General features: G+C 35.7%; 1 protein-coding gene across 2 annotated transcripts in view; it reads left to right on the forward strand.

The window, feature by feature from the left end:
* The window catches only part of LOC140171435 (hydroxyacyl-coenzyme A dehydrogenase, mitochondrial-like), a 43,777-nt gene extending 16,909 nt beyond the window's left edge, over nt 1–26,868 (forward strand). The window contains exons 4-8 of one of the 2 annotated variants that reach the window (XM_072194695.1): nt 5,095–5,221; nt 6,117–6,206; nt 8,728–8,800; nt 13,413–13,529; nt 21,157–26,868. In XM_072194695.1, the coding sequence (XP_072050796.1) occupies nt 5,095–5,221; nt 6,117–6,206; nt 8,728–8,800; nt 13,413–13,529; nt 21,157–21,278 (529 nt within the window). In that variant the 3' untranslated portion in view covers nt 21,279–26,868. Of the gene's footprint in view, nt 1–5,094; nt 5,222–6,116; nt 6,207–8,727; nt 8,801–13,180; nt 13,298–13,412; nt 13,530–21,156 lie in introns of both variants that reach the window. The other variant, XM_072194693.1, reaches the window with a different exon arrangement.
* Nucleotides 26,869–27,834: the final 966 nt, after the last annotated feature.

The raw sequence follows: 27,834 nt of genomic DNA on the forward strand, positions 1-27,834 counted from the left end.
AATGTAGTTCCATTAAATTTTAAAAAGGCTGTTTTGCCAAGCGTATAATCATGATAATGCGATCATTATGTGTCATGTGGGCATTTTTGGTGATAAAATAATCGAATGAGCATAAATAATATTAGTCTAGACTTTTTGTTCCATAAACTTTCTTTCATACACATGTCAAGGCTGATTCGAAAAGTCAATACTTCAGGCAACATAAAAAAACATGTTCGGCATCCGTTTTTGAGTTTGTTTGTTTTCATAATGCGGAATGGCCCATCAATTATTGTAATCAGTTGTTTAACTTGAAGAGGGAGAGTCTTGTGTAAAATCTTTTTTATTTGATGGGTCTGAGGAGTTGATAAAACACAAAACCTGCTGAAAATGCTTATTGGACAGAAGTAAAACTATTGTCAATAATGTTAACTTTAACTTAACTTAAACATTAAAAAAAAAGTTTATGCTTGAAATAAAGAATAAAAAAATTCTATTTTGTGCACAATGTCAAGGTCACTGCATTGGCAGTTTGATTTGTTCATACCAGTCCAAGGTCACAGCATCAGTAGTTTGATATTTTTAAAATTAAATTAAATTTGATGCCTGCATGGCAATATCACCAACCAGTGGGACATGGGGAAATTCAATTACCATGAAGATTCATTCATTCAATCATGTTAAAATTTTCTCTTTTTGTGGGGGTGGGGGTTGGTTTTGGTTTTAGCCAGGCCTCCAAAAAACCCGGGAACAGTGTTCCCAGAAAGTACTTGAGGTCGCAGAAAAAAAAAAAACTTTGGAGAACCACTGGACCTATCATGACATTTCAGGATCATTCACAGTTAATTTGAAAAACTGGACCTATTCTGAAGGGCTAGGATTATTCACAGTTAATTTGAAAAAAAAAATTGGAAAAAAAATTACGAAAAAATTACAGTTTGTTATCCTGATATGCAAACCATTAACTAATGTTTATCTCTTCATGGTTTTCCATGCATTTATAATATGTGATAGATGAAGAGGTAAACACAAGTTAATGGTTTGCATATTAAGGATAACAAACTGTAATTTTTTTTCCAATTTTTTTTTCAAATTAACTGTGAATAATCCTAGCCCTTCAGAATAGGTCCAGTGGTTCTTCAAAGTAGCAGAAAACTTCTAAAAAAATGTTTAAAAAAAGAAAATTGTTTTTTGAATTTTTTTTTACCGACATTCGATCCGATACTGATATCGAAAATATTGGGCCGATACTATCCGATCCAATAATCGGTTGAGCCCTAGATGTGATTATATCAATCATATACTATAAAACTTAGAAAAAAAAAAAAATAGTTTGTCTCAAAGCTCACGAGTGGTTTGAAAACAAATGCGAAATGCGATTTTTTTTTTCTTTAAATTGCAACTTTTTTTCATGGTATTTGGAGAAAAAATTATAAATGCTATTCATGATAAAAACAAAACTAGTTATTCTAATTGCGAATGATAATACAGGCAACAATATTCACCAATCCGATCATTATTATGACTATTCAAATGCATGCTCGCTTCATAAGAATCACATCCCTCAGATGGGATAAAAATCCATGCTATTGATTCTATATTAAACAATATGATTTGCAGGATAGGTATACATGTACAATGTAAGGTTCTGTTGAACTAATGTTTTAAAGGAAACATAAAGGAAACATATGAGTTACTTCCACTGCAGAGTTCTCAGATTATGACATGTAGCATAATGCTCAGACGAGTGACATTTCACATTTGTACAAATCATGTTTAAAAAAATCAATATTTAGGATTCTAACCATTAACAGCAATTACAAGGAACGTAGTGATGTATTATGTGCATTGTTAATTGGTTCCGGTATGTATTTTTAAGATGCATACAAATTGAATTAAGACATTTTAAAATTCAGCTTGATCCCAGGGCCAGGGGTGTGAAATTTCAGCTTTTAAGCTGATTTCAGCTTTTTTTATTGCTAACATTTAGGCGTTTTCTTTTATTTTCAGCCCATATTTGATGTTTTACCCTGCTTTTACGCTGTTTTTCAGCTTTTTTTTAGTAATTCTCAGCTTTTTTGGTCTGAGGCCTCTCACACCCCTGCAGGGCAAATGTGTACGTGCATGCATGTTAACTAGTTGAATATTTAAAACCGAACATTTTCTTATTGAAATGAAGAAGAGGAGCAAAGAAAGTTTGACTGATGTGGGATTTGAACCAGTAACCTCTGGGTTGCTCTGCCATTTTGACACGATGGATGGCGAACACAATTACCAATACATACTCCACTATTACTCCAGTTACTCCGGTGCTGGTCAAAGCCATGAAACTATGCTATTTTATTGTGTGTGTGGCTGAGGATTATGACAACCTGTTACCCGGGAAACAACAGAAAAGGCCAGATACATTCTTATACTTTACTTAAACTTGGCAGACCATTCCTGAAACCAAAGCATGCATTGTACTAGTACACACTCAATTTTCTGCCCACATAAACAGGTATTGACCAAATCAAATGAACCAATTTGTTGTTGTGCTGTGTGTTGGATGAATTCACACAGAATTTGCCATTTGAAAGTTTGTGGTCTTCACTCCTTATGTAATGTTCCATTTTTGGGTCAGTGGTCACCAGTTTTGTAAAACACAGAATAAAGGAATTGAACTTCATTGAGATTTCATATGCTTCAGTGCATATTTAGTTCATATTTTAAAAAGACTTTGTGGCCATTTGCAGTTCATAGATAGGAAAATGCTTATCATAGTGGAATCCTATAGCAAAGGTCAATTTGTTTGCCATTCAAACTACATTTGTAATATCATGACTTGTGTAAATTCACACTATCTCAATGTGTTGCAATATTGCATCCAGCTAAATGAGAGTTTGATATAAATGATAATGGGCAAATTGTTTTAGTGATACCATGCAGTGCAGTGCAGGGAATTTCAATTCATCTTGATTTAACTGAGCATATCATCTGCACTTAATTTTTTTGATAATTTCTTTTTCATCAAATTGGCTGCCGTACATAATTTGGAAAACCCTACATCTACAAGCATTAGCGCCAATCCGGCTTGAAATGTGGGGGGGGGGGGGAAGGGCAATTGTCCTGAATTGTCAGAAAGTGGCTTAAAAGTTCAAAAAATGGGTCATTTGCTGAAAGGTGGGGAGGGACACATACCCCATCCCCTACATATAACATTGATGCCATGATCTCTTTTAGTTTTTTCTGAAAAGCAAAATTGCACTTGTATAATATTTATTGTCTGTACCATAAAATATCGAGGAGAAAAGTGCCATAAACACATAATAGTTCCCATTTTCCTTTGTACATTATATGCATGTATGGCATACTTAGTTTTGGGTGCTTGTATAATTTAACAAATGGAGCTATAATAGAGGTCAGATTATTTTAGAATTCATCATTACTTTGGAATTTGATTTTAGTTTAGGACACAGAATGGGGTTTTATGTAGTAGTTGGACCTGACCCTGCTAGTTCAAGCTGAACTGTTCCGCTTTGGATTGGAAATGGGGTGAAAAATGTCTAACTTGGGCGGGGGTCTTTAAAAGTTTTGTACAGGGTGTGCCACGAGACTTTCGGATGCTCACTTTCTCTACACATACTTTTTGCTGTTTTTGCTACCCATCAGTATACCAAGTTTCAACAAAAAGCACCTAAAATTGACCCAAATTTGCCCTAATTGGGCCATTTTAAGGGCATTTTTGTGGTTGTCACCGAAAACCCACCCATCGATATATACCAAAATTGCTGAAAAGGTACCCCAAAACGACGGCACATCCCCATACATGTATTCAACCAGGAAGAGACCCCCAGCTTGAATGTATAAGCATGGATAATGGGAGGAGGGAAGTATGGTAATTGGCCAAAGGGTTACCATGGCTACTCTACATTGTACATTTGCGAGTAATTGTGATAGGAACTAATGCAAAATATGCAGGACTGTGAGTTACAATAATATTATTATTACCAGCATTGTGGCATGCATGGTCAAGCTAATTTATTGATTGATTTTGTATAAAAGTACATTCAGCAGGTCGGTCAATGATTCAAGCACTTCATGCATCTTTAGCAATTAATGGCCATAATGTAATATGGGATGACATGCAAATGGCGCTTTTAAGTCGGTAATCAATTTTGAGATATGGCCAAGAGAAGAGTCCAATCTCTTACAAGTCAATGCTTTTCAACAAAAAAATAAATAAATAATAAAATATTTGGAATAGAATTGAAGTCAAATGCAAGGGATTTTTTAAAAGCACATCTTGCTAAATAATTTTGCAAGAATTTCTACATCAAAAAATAAAATTTAATTTTGGTTGACAAATTATGTCATGTTTTGCATAAATATTAAGTCACATATGGTACTGCCATTATTATAGTGGTATAGATACGAAGCTGTATTTCATATGGAGTGACCAAAGCATGGACTGCCCTACATAAGTATACCAAAATATGAAAGGTGATGCTGCATAATTGTCTGGAAAATTACCTCATTAGAATTTTGATGACACCTTGTTCAAAATGTGATGATCTTTTGCCATAATGTCCTGGGGTTTCGATCCCAGAGAGCTGCCAGTTGCTGAATAATTAACTTGAGGAATAGGTCTGAATTTGATTGGTAGCATTTAATTTATAGATTGAATTTAGATTGCTACTCTCAGTCTTGCTATGTTTCATTTGGAATCAATTAACTTATAACAAAATTGGTAAAATATAATTAATGTTGCCTTCTGGTAAGATTTTAAACAAAAAGTTTGCAGAGTCTACAGTCTTGTATGTTAGCAAACCTACTTAATTTTCCATTTTCTGATATAAGATTGAAATGATCAAATAAAATATGTACTGTTATTTTTTTTTTGCTCCTAATTTTGGCCTATATTAAAAATCTCAAATGTTGCATAATTATTGCTGACTTTGGTCTGATTTGATCAGACTGTGTTGCATCTATTGACTATTTCATTGAATTGTCTATGCAATGAACTGCAATTCAAATACATATGGCAAAAACATGCTCCTTGTAATAATTATTGCAGATAATCTTTAATGCAGATGTAATCATGTACCTTTTCTTGTTCTATTTTTTTCATTTCAGACAAGCAATATTTGTTAGCAACACATCATCATTGGCAATTGATAAAATAGCTACTGCAACTCAGAGGAAAGACCGATTTGGTGGGCTACACTTCTTCAACCCTGTTCCAGTCATGAAACTTGTAGAGGTTAGTATTATAATACTAAGAAAAATCTGCTTGTTGTTTTTCGTGGAGGGGGGGGTGATGAGGAAAGACTAATTTGGTGGGCTACACTTCCTGTGTCAGTCAGGTTGGTATTAGAGATATCTGCTTGTTCATTTGTGTGGGTGTGTGGGGATTTGGTGGGCTACACGTCTTCAACCCTGTGTGTGTGGGGTGGGGGTGGGGGGGGGGGTGAGGAAAGACTGATTCGGTGGGCTACACTTCGTCAACCCTGTTCCAATCAGTTTGGTATTATATTAAAGGTATATGCTTGTTGGGGTGTGTGTTTGGGGGGGGGGGGAGGGGTGTAACAAAAGATGGATTTGGTGGGCTACAGTATTTCAACCCTGTTCCAGTCATGAAACTTGTTGTGGTTGCCGCTTGTTGGTTGGGGTGTGTGTTTGTGTGTGGGGGGGTGTGAGGAAAAACCAATTTGGTGGGCTACACCTCTTTAATCCTGTTCTAGTCGTGAAACTTGTAGAGATTAATATTGTAACTGATATCTGCTTGTTGTGGAAGTGTGGAGGGGGAAATGTGGAGGGGGTAGGATGAGGGAGAGAGGAAGATAGAGGAAGGAGGAGGCAGGCAGATCAAGGCCAAATTCAGCAGAGGGGGATAAAGACAAGATAGGGAGGGAGAGAGAGCTGAGGGATGGAGAGAGGAGAAAAGGGTAGGGAGGTAGAAATGGATTGGGAGGGAGAGAAGGGCGAAGACAGCAGAAAAAGAGGGGGAGGGAGAGATAGTGCACCAGATGGAAGAGAGTGAGACATAAGTGGCGAGAAAGAAAAGATCAGATAGATAGAAGAAGGAAGAAGAGGTGGAGAATGGAAAGGATATATATCATGCTATGTTAAAACAATTTGGTTTGGTTTGTCAACAGGTTGTGAGAATTGCAGAGACAAGTGACGCTACATTTGATGCACTCATGCATTTTGCATCAACATTGGGAAAGACACCTGTTAAATGCAAAGTATGTATCAGTGATGTACTACTTATGAAGGTTATTGAGGGCTCTGTAATCCACCTTTGCACAATTTTTTTAAATCCGCGATGTAATACAAATTTATGACAAATTATTAAAAATAGACATCTAACAATCCTCAAAGTAAACTTTATAATTCTAATAATTTACGTACTTGAACTTTATGTAGCTGGGAGGAAAAGCTGACCATTTTGATCTTTTGTATTGAAGGTACATGTATATACATGAAGTCTCCCAAAAGACTTAAAATTTCTTTCTTTTAGATTTCCAGAAATTGAGGGAGGAGACGAGAAGCAAATCTTTACTTTTTTTCAGCTAAAGTACGTGGCAGCAATTCAGTTTTAAAATCAAACAGACAGCTGTAAAAGTGGAAATTTTCACATTTCAAGCTGCTACCGCCAAAGTAACAATGTGCGAATATATTAATCATCTGTATAAATCAATGTCAGAAAGCTTAAAATCACAAACTTTAAAAACAAGTGAAATAGTAAAAAAATGGCAAAGCATGAAAAATTAATCATGCAAAAATGTTGACCTTGACAGTAACAAGTCATTTTGCTTGATCACGCCACATTTTGACTTTCAAATATAATTCTGTACAAGTCATGTAGGCCTTTGAAGAAGCCAAGTTGCAGACAAAATTAATATCATATTGTTGAAATTGGTTATTCATCACAGTCTGATAAAGTAATTACTAGCAATATCTGATAATATGATATTGTCTATTTAAAAAAATATGTGTTTCAGCAAACAATACAATTTCTGGGTTCAACGTAGTGATTGTGAAGGGTGTCATGGTGAAAAACGAATTTGTTGTAAGTGCATTGTAATTGGGCTCTAAAATTTGACAATTTGTTTTAATTGACCAATGAATAACAAAATTGTGTAATTTGTGAAAGAAAGTGACTGCAAAAAATTAACTATTTTGCAGTACATTGTACTCTGTCAAATTACTATCATGTGCATTAACATTTTAGGTGGCTTCTGGGTGGTGGATGAAAACCATGATATAAATTGGTAAAAATGTTAATTTTATTTTATTGTACAGAAAAGAAAAGAAGAAAAAAAGTAGAATAAATGGTAATAAAAGTGTACTACTAAAATCAGAGACTTAATTAAAAATACTAGTATTTTTCATTTCTGTCGCTGATTATAGCTTTAATGAGCATTTGTCTGCTGTCCTTAGATGAAAAATATTTGGTGAAAATAATAATTTTATATAACTGGACAGGAAAAAGTAGAATTACAGATGTAGTAATAAACGTGTACGAGGGGGTATACAAAAGTTTTTGACATCACCCAGAAATGAAAGTGTTATATTGATGAAATTTTGTCAGTGTAATCACTGGTCCTTGTACATTATGGTCCAAAAATGGTCTCATAAGTATGTTTACATATAACCTTTTCATGATAAGATCCTCCACTTTCTTGAGTTTCTTCACTGTGGCCGCACCATCCATAAGGGATGGACGTCCACTTCTTGGCTCATCTGTGAGGAACATGTGGCCAGTTTTCAAAAAGCAACAGTGCCATATGATGGGCAATCATCACCCTAGATAGCTTTCATTTCATCATAGATTTTCTGAGCATTGTAGGCCTAACCCTTCAAATGCAGGAACCCTAATCACACTACGTTCCTCAATTTTCACCATCTTGCAGGGTATGCGCCTACTGCCCATCTAGCACCACCTGTAAAGAAAGTAAACATACTTACGAGACCATTTTTGGACCATAATGTACACAAGGACCAGTGATTACACCGACAAAATTTCATCAATATTATAGCTCTTTAACTTCTGGGTGATGTCAAAAACTTTTGGATACCCCCTCGTACTACCATATTTGTTCCATTAATTGCCCACCCATATAAGCGCCTACCCAATGACTTTACAACAAGCAATATGTTTCATTATTAACGGCCCATCCAAAGGTGTCAAAATACTTCGATTAAGCTTACCTATTGAGTGACTATACGTGCATGATGTGGATGATTGAGCCTGCATAACCACCTGCAAATAATTTTAAAAGGCCAAGTTTGAGGTGATTCTGATTTCAAAATGGTATTTTATTTTCCAGCAGTTGCCATCTTAAACCATGAAAAACAAACTTGGACACATTTTCGACGCCATTTTTTGTGAGGGTGCACTAACTAAATCAGACGGTGATCATGACTATTTAACAATATAAAATATAAGCGCCCACCCAAAATGACTTTGTCAAGCGCCCTGGGCAGTTAATGGAAATACCTCCAATACCTATGCTGCCACATCAGGGTGAAAAATGGTTTAGCAACTGTTATTATGTTCAATACAAATATCACTACCATAGTGCTAGCAAATTGAGTCTCTCTGTGATCAAATTGTTGACATGCATTGTTTCATATTCATACAAAAAAAAAAATTTCAACAATTAAATGATATTACAGGTCTTGCCTAATTTACACATCACAAAGTGCATGATCTTTGCAAAAAGCAACAATCCAAACTTTCTTCCTTATTGTTTTTTTCAGGACACACCAGGTTTTATTGTAAATCGCCTACTAGTACCATACATGATGGAAGCTGTTAGACTGCTAGAAAGAGGTACGGTATTATTATATCATCATCATTTAATCAGGGCTAGGTCTCACAGAGATGAGAAATGCATCTCTCAAGTATCTATCTGTTTTGAGGCTTTATAGCCCAAATTTGCATGCTTTTTCAGGCTTTTCCTGCAAAATCACTGTCTATGCTATTTTTCTCCTTGGCGAATCAGTGACGTCAAGACGTGGAGGTAGCGGTGTCTTGCACAAATCTGTGCGGCATCTTTAAATATGTGCGTTTTTACCCCAGTTCTTTTAGATAATTCTCATGAGTTGAGATGTGCACTAATGCCAGTGACTTGCCTAGAAGAAAATAGTAGAGGTATAAATATTTGTTGCATTTTGCCATGCCCAATGCTAATGTTACTGACACAAATATCCATGGAAGATGTGTTAGGGCACTTGCCATTCATGCTGTAGGAAAATAATCTTTGGTGACATCTAGCCCTGATCATGAAGTTGACTTTTTCTCACCAGTATGTGTGTAGAATATGTGTTTGATCTTAGGACTATCAAAGTAATCCTCAAGTATTGCAAACAAGAATCTATGCAATGAAGATAAATTGTAGATAAAATATAATGTCTTGTAGTCATCTTCTGATATGGGGATTGATAACAATGTAATGATGTGACATAATAAAGTGAATTTGCCACTGGAGGTATTTCTATTGATTTTAGGTCTTTTCCTTTTTGATAATTTTTGACTGCTTATTTATTAATATTAATTTTTGTAATTTTGTGCTATAACCAGATAAAAATATTGTGTGGAGAAAATGCCTTCCAAATATTTGAAGGAACACTAAAAATGCAAAGAAAAATATTATTCAAAGAAAATTCAACCACAAATTTATAAAAGTTTTGAAAAATTTTGGTTTTTAAAATTAAAAATGTGTTGTATATTTAGGCCAAAATGCAGTTGTCCGGTTGTCCTCCATTGCCTGACCAAATATTTGCAACTAGAAAAAAAAGAAGTGCTTTTATGCACACGAACATTTCGACTGCTCAGTGCCAGAAGTGGGTAAGTGCAATAGCTGCCATGTATAGCTGCCCTGTGTAGATGAGTTCAATATGTACTGTGTGTAAATTGCCAAATGTTCACAGGGCCGCTATTGCACTTACACTTCTGGCCCTGACCCGTCGGTTTATGCTGTACAGTGATTTACTTTGTTGGTGCAAAATATAGTTTTGTACTTTCTTTCATTCTGAGCACTAGACTATGACTAGATAGTGCAAAGTGTCTTTGTGGGTTTTTTTAATAGTTGAATGCAGGCCTATTGAAAATGCCACATAAACCATATCGCAAACTATTGGGATTTGAAATTGCAATTAATTTCTGAAGATGAAGAATGTACTAAGGTTAACAGCCCTTTGGAAACTTTTTTGACATTTTATTAAAATGAATCATTTTTAAACAGAGCGGTATATCAGGACCATTTGAGGTTAAAATGATATGAAAAATAACAAATTTCATGAGTATTGAGACAAACTACAGGGTGTCCCAAAAAAAAGAGGCCCCTCATTGCACCCGCTTTTTCGCCTATTTCTGAAAAGTTGATCAAATATATTTTGGTATGTGAAGAAACCTGTAATTGTTAGCTTTAATAAACCAAAACAATTATTTCAATCAGCTCACAACTTTTGAAGATATGCTCTTTTAAAGAGAAGTACCCATTTGTCACTCTGTCCACGGATAGCAAACAGAGTGGTTGTGATGGGTCATGTTGTGGAGTGGCCTGCAAGATCACCAGACCGCACACCACTTGATATCTTCATTTGTGGCAAAATCAAAGATCTTTGCAAGCGTATTACTGCTATATTACAAGTATCCGGCGCTACAAGGTTGATGCATAGCATAATTGATGCAATGAGGACTAGGGCTGAAACCTGTATTCGTCAAGGAAGCAACCAGGTAGAGGGCAGAGCTGCACAGTAAACTCACTTCAAAAGAACCAAAGACAAACTAAACAGTCCTTTTCAGGGCTACCTTTTATTCCAAAAAGAGAAATGACTTATGTTGTCAATAAAAAGAAAGCAAGAAACAATAAAGTAAGAAAGTAAGAAACATAACAAAACAAAAACGCATAGAATAACCGAGAATTGTAATTGCAAGTATAGCAAAAGAAGTCCCATCCAACATCATTTTCGCCCAAATTAATGACACTTAACAAAATCCATAACTCATAAGCCCGCCGGTAAAAGCCCATTCCCTAAAATAAAGTTGTTATTTTATAAAGTTATCATCGAGGAGTGTTTTATATTCATGCATGTTATATGCACTTTTCAATTTTTGAAGTAGCCAAACCTCCTCCGTGGACAGAGTGAAAAACGGATACATTTCTTTCAAAGGGCATATCTTCAAAAGTTTTGAGCCGATTGAAATCATTGTTTCGGTTTATTAAAGCTAACGAGTACAGGCTTCTTTACATACCAAAATATACTTGATCAACTTGTCTAAAATAGGAGAAAAAGAGTGCACAATGAGGGGCCTCCTTTTTTTGGGACACCCTGTATTAAATTAAGATGACCTGACAACAAACAGGCAAGAAAAAGTAAAATGGAGGAGGAATAGGTTATTATGTTCTGTGTCACACCATCAGCTGTTATATGATTCTGAGCATAGTTGTAAATACCCCTGAAAAATGTAAGAGGTCCATGACTTAGTCAGCAGGACTGATTTCCTCTTTACATTATTATAACTTGCTATGTTTTAGTTTAATTTTGAGCAGCTTGTGATCAGTAATTTCCTTTCGCCAGTGCTTTATTATCAAATGACTGATTTTTTTATTAAGATTTGTCGTGTCCTTTGAACTTGCAGTAAGGGAACAAACCAAAAGTTTGATGTCCTATAAATGAAAGTGCTTTCATAAGTAAGCTGACCCCTTCCCTCCCTCCCTCCCTCCCTCTGTCCCTGAAAAGTAAGTGTGAAATGTTGAAAATTCCAACCTGAAAGGTCAACTTTGATTTTTTGACTACACTTTTACAAATGTAATCAGATTTTTTCACTTTCTCCCCCAAACGAAAGGACTTTCTTATGCAGGACATCATCGAACTTTTAGTTTGTTCCCTAATTTTACTGAAATCATATCACCATCTTTAAGAATTGCTCTTAAGTTTAAAATTCACTTAAAAATTCACTTAAAAATTAATGTTTGATATTATTATTATTCTAAATAAAAATAAAAATGGACACAAGACTTAAATTTATTAAAAATACTGTGATCACATGTATAATGATATAAATTATATCACTTCTTGGCACCATTGATAAAATGTACACAAAATAAATGGATAAATATAAGAAGCTCTTGATTTCAATTGGGTAGGGATTTTTACTGTTATTTTGTCCCACCTGGACCTGGCTGCAGCGTCAATCACCAGATTATAATAACCAAAGGATGTCTTCATTTGTCCATTTAAGTAGACACTGACCAAGGCTTTCTCTCTCTCTTGAAGAAAATTAATCAATCAGTCAATCATTTACATTAGTCAGTCATCAATCAAACATTTCTGAGCATCTAGCAAGTGGTTGCTACATGTACATGTATTACATAGGAATTGTACAAGCTAGGCAACGGACAGGTGTACTGAATAGATGGCATCCATGTCTTCAATAAGCTGCCGTCTTGACAGGAAATGGCTGTTCACCTGTAATCTGTGCACAATATTAAATGTTGATAAAAATACAAGACATAACATGTATAGAAAATTTAACTTATTATGGATTTATTGTATTAGAATGACCATATGTAAAATAAATGACAATTTGTAAAATATGAGGCCAGTGTCACCCCAAGTTATAGTATTTTATAGTCTTTAAACAGTAAAGGAAGGTATATTTGATTGATGGATGTATTGACTAAATGGTTGATTGATTGATTGATCGATTGATCAAGATTGTCATATTTGTGCAAGCTCAGTCCCAAACACTTGAGATTCAATTTTGTATCAATTTTACTAATCACAATTACTTTTACTTTTTGACAGGCAGGATGATTCCTACAAGTGTAAATCTAATTGAAGGCTTACATAAATGTTCTTTCTCTTACAGTTACTTCACGGTTCACATAAGACTAATTAATGATTATGAAAGTTGATCTCCTGTTTCCCGTCACATATTGTTTGCTGAAGGATGAGGGGACTCTTTCATTATTCATTATTTTTTAACATTCATTATTTGCACATCAGGTTTTCTACCACACTAATAAGTAATAATAAGCCATGTCGAAGACAAGAAAATGACAGGTTAATATACTATTAATTTTTAAGCTTATTTAGCAGGGCTGGCGCTTAACTTTTTTATCAACTTTCATTGGCCTAATATGCTTTCTCTGCTCTTGCGTTTTTCTATTTTTTGGCAATTTTCTTGCTATGACATTTGTAGGAGATTCTGATGCTCGTGACACCGACACCGCCATGAAGCTAGGCGCAGGACATCCCATGGGGCCATTTGAGTTAGCAGACTATATAGGCTTAGACGTCATACAGTTTGTCATGCAGGGTAAGGTTTACAATATTGTAACAACCACATGAGGGCGCTTCATTCATGCCCCATGTGGTTTTATCATGTAATATGTATGCACTCACACACACCTTTTTTCGGTGGTGCCCTTTAGGTGAAGCATCGGCGTGGCATATAGATACGGCTATGAAGCTAGGAGCCAGCCACCCTATGGGCCCATTTGAGCTACTTGATCATATTGGTATAGATGATATCAAAGAGAATATTGACGGTAAGTCATTTTTTGGTTGTGGTGGCTATGAACAATAACAGTGTCGTAGTATATCACCTCCGTCGCATGGCGCGCATGCCGCCCGCCCTTCTGCTGTAGTGTAGGGTGATGTAGACCACTTTCTAAAATCGATAGGTTAGTATGTGCAGCAAATACTTTGCGCCACCACAAAATATAAACACATTTTTTGCAGTGTTCTGTATTTTCAACAAATTAGCACATATTTGAATAATTTTTTGTGTCATCCAATCAAACAAATCCAAATACTTGTATATATTTTTTTGAACAGGGGGTTGAAAAGGCACATTACACTAGCTTTCAGAAAAGTTTGAATCTCTTTTGCTCTGAAAAAGCCATTCACATGCCTGCAATCAGAACCTCGCTTCCATGTTTAAGCACACCACATTCAAGTAAAGTCTAAACTTCCCTGAAAGCTGGTGTGCCCACTGGATGAACATATACATGCATATGATTGTGGTCCCTCTTAAAGATTTTGTTGTTGTCCAGGGGCCCGCCATACAGCCTGTGGTGAGAAAAACTTTTTTTACTTTGCTTTGCGCTAATTCTTGGAAGTGCTGGGCCAATCGTACGCCACACGGTCTTAGCAGAAATGCTGTTTCTAGTTCATTTTGATGTAAAAAGATAGTGTGGACAGTTTGCAGTTTGCTTTTTGGGGATCTCTGTATTTGGTGGTGTCTGGGTCACACTTTTATTCCTATTTGATGGCTTTCACCCATGTGTGCGTGCACCCCACACCTACATACAAACCATGGTTTTGCTACTTTTGAGCATTTCATCAATGCAGAAATAGACAAGCCTGTTTTCTGATGACATTGACTGCTAGAAATGGGCATATTGCAGCTATATATTCTATTGATGGTCCATTTCCTTTTCTATCAAGCACTGTTTGTCCATAATCACAGTTATAACTACCTATCAATAATAATATCTTGGTGTAGATTATTCATCCAGTAGTTCAAAACATTATTTTGTAAATTAAAATCAAATACCGGAACTAAAATTTGCAACTCATTTTGCTACGTTGCGTCCGAAAGCATCGGACTTCGTCAGGCATCTGATTGAAGATGCGAGACATTCCTCGCCGTCTGACGTCACAACATCTGACGTCATCACAACATCTTCAATCAGATGCCTGACGCCGAAGTCCGATGCTTTCGGACATAACGTAACAAAAGTGAGTTGCAAATTTTAGTTCCAATATGTGATTTAATTTACAAAATAGTATCAATAATAATAATAATAATAATAATATTAATAATAATAATAATAATAATAATAATAATAATAATAATAATAATAATAATAATAATAACACTAATAATAATAATAATAACACTAATAATAATAATAATAATAACACTAATAATAATAATAATAATAATAATAATAATAATAATAATAATAGTAATAATAATCCCAGCATTTATATAGCGCATTGTGAAAAACAGATTCCTCAATGCGCTTTACAATAAGTAAAAGGAAAATGATAATCACATAATTCTCGCTATTACGCAATAAAGGCGCCGCCAGCGTTTGCGATGTAATCGTGATGTATCATGGGAAAATCGTGATGTATCATGGGAAAATTCGACATCAAGTCCGGCATAATCTGAATATTACCATGCTATTACATAGGAACACGTGACAATATTTTTTAGTTTGTCAATATAACGGTATTACACGCAAATCGATAGAAAAAAAATTAATTGTGCACATTTCAAATCACATTATTAAGTAATATTGAGTATCGATTCGCGTGTAACACCTTTATTTTGACAAACTAAAAAAATATTGTCACATGTTCCTATGTAATAGCATGGTAATATTCGTATTGCGCGGACTTGGATGTCGACCTTTTCCCATGATACATCACGATTACATCGCAAACCGCTGGCGCGCCTTATTGCGAATAGCGAGCGAAATTATGTGACATCATAATACAATGAAATCCGTATATAAAAGTTGAATAGGCTTAAAAATACTACACATATGTACTGAGCTACATGTATATCATCAAGCACAATAAAACTATATTTTAAAAACCAGACCAGCTGTAAAATCTTATTTAATAAAGTACAGAATTAAAGAGCACACTAGCAGAGAATTCCACAAGAAAATAACAATACACACAGCAAAAATGATATGCGGGACCCACTGACAATAGCCAGCAGACCAGTCGTTACTATCCGAGATTCAAACTAAGGCCCTACTGATACAAAGTCCTGTTCAGAACTGCTACACCACACCACTATATAGTATCTACCCATAACTCTGTGGGGTCTTCCTGTCCTAATTCTAAAGCAAAAAACATATCTTAGACCAGATAGATGCTAGTTTTGCTACATGATTTTTTTTATAATTAGAAAGTGGTCTTCATAGCAGTGTTTATTTGCACCAGTGGGTCGTTGATCTTGTCATCATCATCATGAGGGACTATATATGTGTAGATTAAAACTATACATAACAGGTGATTGAACAAATTTATCAGGATCGGTAGACTAGAGTAAACTCCGTAACCAAAGTTCTTTGTATCTGATCCAGAAATTGCTCTTATTTTGTGTACGTTTCAGCAACACGGTTGCCTTTGTCAACACTTGATGATCAGTGATTCCTACTGGCAACCGACGCTAAATAGACAGGATAAATTATCTCACATTTTTGATGAGTTTCTAGAACTGGGATCATCCTCAGATGGAAAATCAACTGGCAACACCAAGACCTGCGCTGGAGTTACATTTAGCGCCAGTATCCACTAGGAATCACTGATCATCAAGTGTTGACAAAGGCAACAGTGTTGCTGAAACGTACACAAAGTAAATTCAATTTCTGGATCAGATACAAAGAACTTTGGTTACTTAGTATATAATAGGTGAAAGAACGAAGAAAGAAATTAAGTTTAATGTTTTATTTTTAAATAATTATATTGGTGAAACTCTGTGGGACACATTCACTTTGGAGATAACATTGAGATATTAACAATAGGTGTTCATTTGTACTCTTCTACAGCTGCAGGGCAGTGCAGCACAGCCAGAGTGATGATTATTTGCAGGGAGGAGCCATTCATTAACTGCAGACAATCTAGAGTAGTTGTAACACAACCCTAATGCCCTGAAAGGGGTTTGGTCGCCGGTGCCCTATGCTGCCTGCCCCTGCCCAGTGATGGGGAGGTACCCAGTCTGTTGTATTTTGTAGTATGGAGGGCGGTTAGGGTCAAGATGTCACAATAACATGTACATATATGCTCTACTTTTGCACCAAAACATTTTTGGCTCATCTGAAAATTGTTCAGAAAGGGACTATGCAGTCAGCATTTCTGTCTGTACATATGCATATGTGCATTTGCTATTTTGATTAAAGTTTCATCAAATAGATGCCATTCCAGAAGTATCTACTACTAAACTCAAACTTGGTAGCAATGATCATTGGGTGGGAAGGGGGGGGGCTTACAGTGACCTGAAGATGTTGAGGTGAAAGGTAATCTTGGGTCAAATGAGGTCAATTTGCAGAAGTACTAAAAACCAATTTCCCCCTGGAAGTACATGTTTTAGATCATTACCATGGTTGGTCAAAATGCTTCTTATGGGAAAAGTGAAGTAGGATGTCAAGGACAACACAGTCAAAGGTCATCACAATTTTTGGTGAAATTTCAGGAAATTGCTCTGATTGGGCAAATACTCACTGGAAATAAATTTGAAGGTGTGGGAGATATGTTTAAAGCAACTAAAGATCGCCAAATGTCATCAAGAGGTCAAATTATAAATTGCTCTGATTTGATGGAAATAACTTGATGGAAATAACTTGATGGAAATAACCATTAGAAGGAAATGCTAAAAATTATCTTTTTGTCCGTGCTATGTACCAAAACAAATGTAGCAAATGTTGTGTGAATTTGTGTATAACCACATTCAATCCCTGTTGATATGTTTTCATGTAATGTAATAATGTATAGTTGAAGGTGGTACTATACCCCTTGATAAATATAAATTTGTGATTTATTTTTGCATTTTACTCAAACAATAATAACACACTGGTAACAAAAGTTATATATATATATTATACTTATAGGGGCAAGGAATCTAGTTACTACACTGGAATTTCAGTGACTCAAGACAAGCGGTATGTTATTTATGATAAGAAAAGAGGTACAGCTAGAATGTACCTCATTTCTTAACATATATAATGAACCACTTGTCTTGAATCACTGAAATTTCAGTGAAGTAATTGGATTCCTTGCCCCTATATATAATATACATAACTTTTGTTAGCAGTGTGTAGTTATTTTTTGAGAAAAATGCAAAATTCTTCACGAAATTTATCAGGGGTGTAGTACCACCTTAAATGAGTTTGCACAGCACAGGCCAACAAAATCAGATGCACACCTTGGGCTTGCATGTTCATACAAGAACACTACACACAACACATACAGACACACTCCATACATGTAAACACCGAAAAATACTGTGCGGATACTCATGTTTGAGTTGTACATACTTAATGCGCAGATACTCAACTTGAGTATCTGTGGCCTTTCGTACACTGTGAAAGAATTATTGCTGCTGAGTACAGACTGAGCAATGTTAAATGAGATTTTGTGCTAGTTTTGATTTAGAAACATTGTCCAGCAAATGTGGACATGTGCAGTTTTTGTGTGTCCACTGTTACATTACAATATTTTATGTGCATGTGTCCTTAGCTCTATTGATTGTGTTTTCAAAAGTACATGCACACATGCATGTTTGATGTTGTGTAATATTTGTGAACTGTAATGCTTACAAGAATAAGCAGTGGCGTAGTCAGGGGGGAAGGCAGGGGGCCGGTGCCCCCCCCCTCATCATTGCCGTCGGTTCATCTTAGGCCCTCGGTTGATGACGGACCTTGGCTAAAAAAAATTGAAGGTCAACAATAGACAAGTCAAACACATCAAATCTTGGATATGACTCTTCATTTTTGGCTGTTTACGTTAGCACATTGAAGTGTAATGATATGTTAACCTAAAAACGCTGTGAACAACTTGGAAAATTTTGCCCTAACCCCCCCCCCCCCCCCACTTTTAGATTTTCGAGGACCGCACTGGCAAAAACAAATTGGGGTCAACAATTCACAACTTCTGTCGGCATAAAATATTTCCGTCGGTACATTTACAAGTTGTGCCCCCTCCCCCGGTTCCAAAACCCTGGCTACGCCACTGAGAATAAGGCCAAAAAAAGGTTTGTTTGTCCATAGAGGCTATTTTTATGAAACTGTTGGGTCGGTAGGTCGGATTTTTTTTTTTTTTTTTTTTTTACAGATATTGCACTTGAAACTGACAATTTGAAGACTGGTAAATAAGTCAAAACACACAGCACTTGTACTGGTTTAACTCTTGAGATGGTTCTGCATGTTATACTGTTCATTTTCTTTCTTTAAATTTACACTAACCACTGGTTTACTAGCACATTCAATGCGAATTCCACACGACCACAATCGCCTTGACTTGTGATGAACATGTTGAGAAAAAATGTGCGGTTTACATAAATGAAGCTCAAACATGAACATATACAGAACAAAAAACACTGTATTATTTTTCTAAAACATATGCGTCATCATTTTTATAAACTATTGTTACAATAAATTTATGGAAATAACGTTTTAGAATTGAATTGTAAATATTCAGCAAATTTCTGACTCAGCGATGTATTAAAATCTGTACATCAAATATACGTCGTGCGCACTAGAAATATACAGAATTTCATGTCATTGAACAGTGCATTGTATTACACAACAGCGACAAAATTACAACAACAATACAAAATGTTGGAACTGATCTCCACACGGTCTCCACCTAGACTCTGTAAACATCCAAATACGCATGGGTACAGGTATTGATATATCCGTTTTCCCACAATTTACTTTGTAGATACATTTTTAATAAGAAAAATATTGGAAAAAAACCGGTTGGGACTAGGGTACACGGTCGGTCGGACGTGGACAAACAAACAATTTTTTTGTGGCTTAAGTGCAGTATAGGCCAACAAAATTACCTCTAACTTAAGGGGTGGGGTATGAGCGTTGGGACAGTATTTATTGTGGGACATTAGAGCACATCAGACATATCAATTGCATTCTGAATACGAAGAATGTCCTTCTGATATCAAATAATTTTGAATTTTGAAATTCACAATGTTATACACATTTTATGGCAAATCATTAAAATTGATATTTTTGATATTTAGCGGTACTCAAGTAAACTTTATAAATCTGATGATTTATACTTAAAGTGTATGTAGGTGGGATGAAAAGCCGACGATCAATTGAAAATTTTGACATTTCATATTGAAGATATGGATTTTTTTTCCAAAACACCAAAAAAATTAAGGTCTTTTGGGAAAAATCCATATCTTCAATATGAAAGGTCAAAATTTTCAATTGATCGTCGGCTTTTCCTCCCAGCTACATACACTTTAAGAATGTATCATAAGATTTATAAAATTTACTTCGAGGACTGTTATATATCAAAAATGTGAAAAATATCAAATTTTAATAATTTGTCATAAAATTTGTATTCAATCGTGAGTTTCAAAAATGAAAATTATTTGATATCAGAAAGACATTCTTCAGATTCAGAATGCAATTCGATATGTCTGATGTGCTCTCATGTCCCACAAAAAAATACTATCGAAACGCTCAAAACGCTCATTCCAGATCCCTTAATGCACATACATTCACATGTTCACCCCTTCATACAAGAGCACATACATGCAGACACACCCTACACAAACACATAATATGCATGTATATGGGCAGAAGCATGTAAAGATGTACACATTCAAAAAGAGAGTAAGTACAGACCTTGTCACGGCATTGTTGTGCATGACACTATTATGAGTCCGTCATATATATAGCCCGTTATTAACAATTATATATAACAATTATTTTTGTCTTTAATCTTGAGCATTTCAAAGGGCTGTGCACTTGACACACACTTCAAATCAAACTTTACAATGCGCACATCAAGCCTTGAAATAAGCGGAACCAGGCTCAATTTGTTTTTGAACATTGCTCCTGGTTCACTTGGATTTTACAAGAACTAGGAGCAATTTCTGAAAAAACAGGAGCAATTTTCATATAGTAAATCCTTTCTTGCATATACATATAACAGCATGCCAGCACTATTGCATCAAGTGCAAAACTGGAACCAGGAGCAATTTTTTTTCAAAAATTGCTCCTGGTGGCTTTACAAGAGCAAATTTGCTCCCAGCGCCTGCTTATTTCAAGGCGTGGTGCATAGCCCTCCATGAGCAACATGCAATCATAGCGGAGTTGGTCCTCTTTGGGTCTAATCTCTTTGGTTTGTTTACATCAGTGGCGGCGCCAGGAATTTTTGTGTGGGGGAGTCAATTTCAGGGGGGCAAAATTAACGAATTTTGTGTAAAACTGCTGCAAAAAGTAGAAATTTTTGTAATTTGGGGTTTTAACTGGGAGGAGGGCAACAGGTGGCAAGTGGTCTGTTTTTTCCCCCATGCCCCTTGTGGCGCTCCAACTGGTTTACATGAAATTGATTGTGCACAATGCTTGATGTGAAATATTAATCCTATTTTATTATTGTCTCTCACTCATTCACTTACAGGATGGCATGCAGATTTCCCAGACCAGCCTCTATTCAATCCAAGCCCACTGGTGGACAAACTAGTTAGCGAAGGAAAATTGGGCATCAAGTCAGGCGAAGGATTCTACACATACGAGAAATGATCATCTCCGAATGGAATTTTCTACAAACATTTAATGAAATAAAAGGGAAGGATCATTGTTTAGATATTTTGATAAGATCTTCCACCAAAAAATAGAAAGATAGAAAAAAAAATTACAATGAATAAGACCCGACAGTGCTAATGTACATACCTGAATACAATTGAACATTTATATATAAATACAATTTACTTGTCTTCAATTTGAATATCAAATGTTCCCAAATTCTTGCAATTTGTTTGTGCAAATTGAACTATTTTATATCACAGATTGGTTAATTTGTTGTGATCATCTATAGTTTGTTCACTGGAGAACAGTTTTGCATATTGTGCTCCCAGATAAACATGTAGTATCCATACACAGAGTCTGGTAGATACTGCATGGTTATGTGGTCAAGTCAATTAAGATAAAGAAACTTCTGTTAATTTGTATCTTTTCCGTGGTCCTGGTACACAATGGTAATCGGCGATTGCATAGATGTGGTGAGGTCTCCTCCCCATCTGCGCACCGATGACCAATGAGTCAGGTAGTCCTCTCTGCAATAGCTGCCCTATAGACAATTTCTGCATTTGTATTGTACACTCTGAAAATGTGACATCTGGCAGCTATTTGTAGATGGGCCTTTCTTGCCTTAAACCGCAAATATTTTGTATGTTGTATTGGTCTGCTCCCAAAGTGTGTTTGGGAAGGCAGTTTGACTGCTCAGTGCCAGAAGTGGGCAAGTGCAATAGCGGCCATGTGTAGCTGCCATGTGTAGATGAGTACAGTATACTGTGTGTAAATTACCAAATGTTCACAGGGCAGCTATTGCACTTGCCCACTTCTGGCACTGAGTAAATCGATTCAGATACCAAAACTTACTGATCAATTTGCTGTGTGCAGAAAGTGCATTTTTGTAGGGTCTTTGAAAGAACCCGATTTGATCCTTGTAAAATTTGCACCTTGACAGTACATTGCAAGATTGCGTCTTCAGAAATAGGCACTAGACATCGGCATACAATCTAGGAGTTGTTTGGTTGGGTGATTGGTTGACTAATTCATGGTGTTTCAGGTTTAATAGTATGTAGTGTATGTTTCAAATATCCAGCAAAAATGCAGCATTCGATGTGCCTGTTAATCAGTGTGCTTTCTGAGACAAGGTGAAGTGGAACTCCCTGTTTTGATGAGGTTTTCTCCTTGAAGCTTATGTAAATGGACAGAATATGCTGAACCATGGAGTCTGTCTGGATTCGGAGAAACTGCATAATCAACTGATGCCTGCAATTTTATAATTCTGGATATAAAAGAAATGTTCAAGATGAAGTTTGATGAAATGATCAAAAAATTTGTGAGTTTTTCAACAGTTGATATGTATTTGCAAGGAACATGTAAGCACCAATATTTTGGTGATATGTACACTATAATGCAGCTGGTTGTCATGTGATGAAGTGAATTCAAATATGTTGTTGCTATGGCAACATATTCCCATGCAGCTGGATTGACCAGATATTCAATCACCCGACAGCTTTCTGTGAATTTGCTGATCTCCAATTGGGAGATGGCTTTGTGTGAACTTTGACCTCACTGACAACCCATCAATAGCCAGTTTACCTCAATCATTAAAGTTTCCACCTAATAATTCAATAAGTAAATTTTTGTTTGAAGTGTAGTACATTGTATATTCTGATCAGGAATATAGAGATCTAATATTGTAATTTAAAAACATAAATTTTGTCATTTTCAAATTTGTTATTTTCTGAAGCATTTCAATGTCAACTCAATACATTTTGTATATTTTTTTTTCAAGCTTAGCCAGCATCAATTGCTAACCACTATGGGTGTCTTCAAAATAAAATGATTGGATTGTGAAATATCCTTGATGCACAAATCAGCCTTGCTTCTTGTCACAATTGCACAAAGCCACAATATTATATGATGTCACTTGTCAGGGGTATTCATCAATTCTTGCGATTCACAATACGATGTGCCACCATGCAGCGGTTGCTCAGGTTTTTGACCTCCAGGATCGAAGTGCCGTTATAGCCACCATTGGATTTTCAGTGTGATAATAACAATGTTAAAAACATATTGACATTGATTTAAACTACAATGAAACTTGTTCCTATGTTGTATTCTTATTACGCTGGCTTTGGATGTTGACATTTTCCCATGATGCACTGCATATTTTGGCCTCTCCAGAGCTCATCATATTGTGAATTGACAAAATTTAGCCAATTAATTTACATGTTTATTAAGCTCAAAAGATAATTGATTTTTATGTAAAAACACAAAACATGTGAGCTTAGATTAAGAATATTTGCATCAGGGTTAGCATAAGGCTAGCTAACAGAATGTCCAGGTATATCACAAACTGTTTTGGGTCCAGACCTCCAATTGCCGGTTAGCGCCCACCCTGATCTGAATACCTTATCTGTACAATAAGAAGATATTATATTGCTTTTGACTCTGCTATTGTAAATTTTGTTGAAGATGGTAAACTCTTTCCGAAATTGGCATGCCAATTTGTATTACCTGAATGCCTTAATTTGAATAATGTCTATTTGTTTCAGTTTTCAGTCATTTTATTTAGGAAATCAAAGATTTATGTGAGAATTAGAATGTCAGTTTCCAGCCTTCAGTATCTGGCATACATACAAATCATTTTTGTTTGTCCCATCCTGTTTACATTAATATATATATTGTAACTTTATATTCAGGTATCTTCAGGTTAATGTATTATCAATATTGTATATTTGTACCAATATAACCCATGTGAAATATGATTTTATGTGCATGTATTTACTAGGCGTTATGTTAAAGTGTTAAATAAATAAGTACGGGTCACAAGTTAATACCACAATGCAATAATCAATGCAGCCAGGGTTGCCAAACCCACGATTTGGTAGCCCAATTGGGCGACTTTTGAAGTTTTTCCCCCCGACTTTAGAACATTTCCTGTCTATAGAAACCAATGGTTAAAAAAAATTAGGCGACTTTTAACATTGGCTTCTGCCACTTACTGTAGTCTCCTGTCCTATAGAAACCAGTGATTAAAAGAAAAAACTGGGTGACCTTTTGATGAGTTGACACACGATTTGGGCTGAAAATTGTTGATAAACCTGGATACATCATATACTGTTCAATGACAGTAAAATAGATCCTCACCTACACTGAAAAAATGGGATTCAATTCTAAGCTAAAGTACAATCTTTTGCAAGGTTCCTTTTCAGCGTTAACCATCGCGTATAAGCATGCGATGTCAAGTGCATTGGACCAAGTGGAATGGAACAATCCACATTTCCCCTCTTGATTATATTTCGACCAACACACTCATAGACAGTTAATATATTTGTATACAAATTGGTCCTTTTCTCATATCCGTATCCTGTCATATTCATTTGGCATTCATAGGTGGCCTTTGAGCACTATTGGGCTTTGCCTGGCTTCAGCTGCATGTTATAAATAGATAAATATACTATTGTATTATCATTAATATTTTGTGCCTATCAAAAGCAGTTCCCACATATTTGGTTTTTTTATACGATGGACAGATAGTATCAGTTTGTGAATGAGGACATCATATAAGTTCCTTGTACTAGGCTTAAAGCTAGCATTTCAAGTATCTCTTATAAGCTAATAACAAATGGTGCCCGCTGGAATCTCTTGAGGCATTGTCTTTTTTAAAGACATTTCTTGTTTTCACCTATTCAGCAAGGAAATTGAAGTGGCCCTTCAGCATTTTATTTGATTGCTATTGAAATATTTTTACACATTTGAAAAAAAATCCAGTTAACAGTTATACAATACCGGACTGCAGACTTGAAATTTATGCCAGGTGAAATATATTTAATTTGATTGATAGTTACAAAATTTATTTGACAATAGGGTCAGTGGTGCCACACAAATAAAGCATGATTGATAGTGGTGCTGAGTTGTTTGAAAGGGCAATATTTTATCACTATTATGATCTCAATTATGCTCATGGATCACTACACAGTTCTTGAACCCTCATATGCATGTACACGTTAACAATGACCTTTGAATGGATGGGTACTAAAACTTGTATTACATAATTAGAGGTCAAGGTTTTGAGCTACATGTAGTATTGTGAAATTGAGGTTTATTCAAATTTTGCCCATTTGGGGTAATTTTAAGAAACATGCCACATTTCTAAGGATTTCTTGTAAAAACCTACCCTATTTTTCATTTTTTGAAACATTTTCAAAACATATACCCATGTCTAGGGATATTATACGAGAAAAAAACTGACCCATTTGGGCGGCACTCATTGGAATGCACTCCCAAGCCCCCTGTCCCCCTAAAACCCTGGGTAGTAGAGTGTATTATTGTGGCAAAAATAGCCTCCTTGTTCCTAAAACAGCCATGTATTATATGTTGAATTTCAATTCAAATTGTTAATTTCCCCCTCAGATGATTGCCATAATGATGTCATTGTAAGTCAATCTCTTGTGTATGAATTTTTTTAGTACAAATATAAGAAAATATTATTTGTGTCAAATCGCACAAAAACTTTTTGACCATGTTGTGGACATGCTGAGTGATTGCTTTGCTGTATGACTTGTAGAAATGAGCTGTGATAAAAATATTATCTGGAACACAGAAGTATGTAATTTAAAATGTAGAATTACTGGTTTACGAAGAAAAGTAAGATGAAAATGTATTTACTTTGATAAACAAAAACATGGGACTATTATTAAAGATGCAACACATTCAAATTAATTAGCATACTTTCCCTGGCTTGTGGTGTTTAGCGTGTTTAGTGACTGTTCCATCCAACCAAAGGTCCATTTCACAGAGTTACGATGCTTTGCAAGCTGCAAAATCCATTTTAAGTTCTGGAGCATTGTGAAGCCTATTTCATGAACAGGTTTTGGTTATTATATTGATACGCATGAATGGGAATCATAGGGATTTATAACGTAATTCCATATGTTATGACTAGTAAAAGAATACTAATAAATTGTACCTCTATGATGGCGTTACTTCAATACTATACATACATTACCTGCAAAAAATACTGTGAAATGGACTTTAGCTTGTCTGTAAAAAAGATAACATGCTAAGGTTTAATCCAGCAGTTCGATCAGTAAGATTTTAATTCTGAAGAAATATGAACTATGAAGATGGAAGAAATGTTAGTTTGTGAGTTAAGGGGGTACTACACCCCTGTGGTAAATTCGTGACTATTTTTGCATTTTTCTCAAAAAATAATAACACACTGATAACAAAAGTTATGTATATTATTGGGGCAAGGAATCTGATTACTACACTGAAATTTCAGTGACTAAAGACAAACGGTTCAGTTTATATGATAGAAAATGAGGTACATTCTAGCTGTACCTCTTTTCTTATCATAAATAACAAACCACTTGTCTTGGGTCACTGAAATTCCAGTGTAGTAACTGGATTCCTTGCCCCTATAATATACGTAACTTTTGTTACCACTGTGTTATTAGTTTGTGAGAAAAATGCAAAAATAGACAAAAATTTATTGAGGGGTGTAGTACCCCCTTAACCATCTCACAAACCTGAAATCTAGGGGGGAGGGGGCAGATTTCACTAACATTTTGCGTTGTATCACAAGGCCCAACCCATTGTAAACTGCTCAAATAAAGAAAGTCCGCAGTCATACAACCCATCCTACACCAAAACCTGATCTTATTATGACAATTTGATTGATACGGTCGTATGCAGAATCTTGTTAGCTCCAATTTGATACCCAATTTGCTACCAAACACTCAAAAGTGACAAAGGTTGATACCAGTTTATGGCATTTGGTGCATTTTCGAAAGTTGCAAATCAAAACGAAGCACGCGGTCGAAATGGCTTAGCGTGGCAATATGGTCAACCTTGCTTGCCCACGATGGCCCCTGTCGACTATCCCAAATGCGCGCTTTATTCAATTGTCAATTTAAAACGCATGGATTGCTACAGTGATTTACTGATGAATACTAGAGCACGATGCGATCGATATGACCTAGCGGTTGTTTCGGGCTATGTCAATATGTCAATGGTCGTGCTCTGCCATTCACCTCTACAGGTTCGCGTGGTCTGTTTTTAATTTGCAACTTTTGAAAATGCACCAAATTTCATATACTGCTATCAATCTCTATGAATTTAGAGATTTTGGTAGCAAATTTGGTACCAAATTGCAGCTAACAAGATTCTGCACACGACCTTATCAATCAAATTGTCATAACAAGATTAGGGTTTGGTGTAGGACGGGTTACATGACTGCGGACTTTCTTTATTTGAGGTGTTTATTTCTACCATTATAAATCCTACATGTATATGGAAAAGTTACAATGGACCATTTCAGTTGAAATCCATACACCCTGTATGGAAGACATAACCTTAGCTCCCACACAGTGGGTATAGATTTCAAATGGAGTCTCTCATTCAGGTAACCCTATTTGAAATTCACACTCCCTGTGTGGGAGATTAAGGTCATGTCTTCCATAGGGGTGTATGGACTTCAACTGGAATTGCCTAATAGAGCTCAATGGGTTTGAGAAATGCTAGTGAAATCCACAGTACAGCATCCGCCTCTCTGGTTTGG

Source organism: Amphiura filiformis, chromosome 15 (genome assembly GCF_039555335.1).
Source record: "Amphiura filiformis chromosome 15, Afil_fr2py, whole genome shotgun sequence".
NCBI classification, from domain to species: Eukaryota; Metazoa; Echinodermata; class Ophiuroidea; order Amphilepidida; family Amphiuridae; genus Amphiura; species Amphiura filiformis.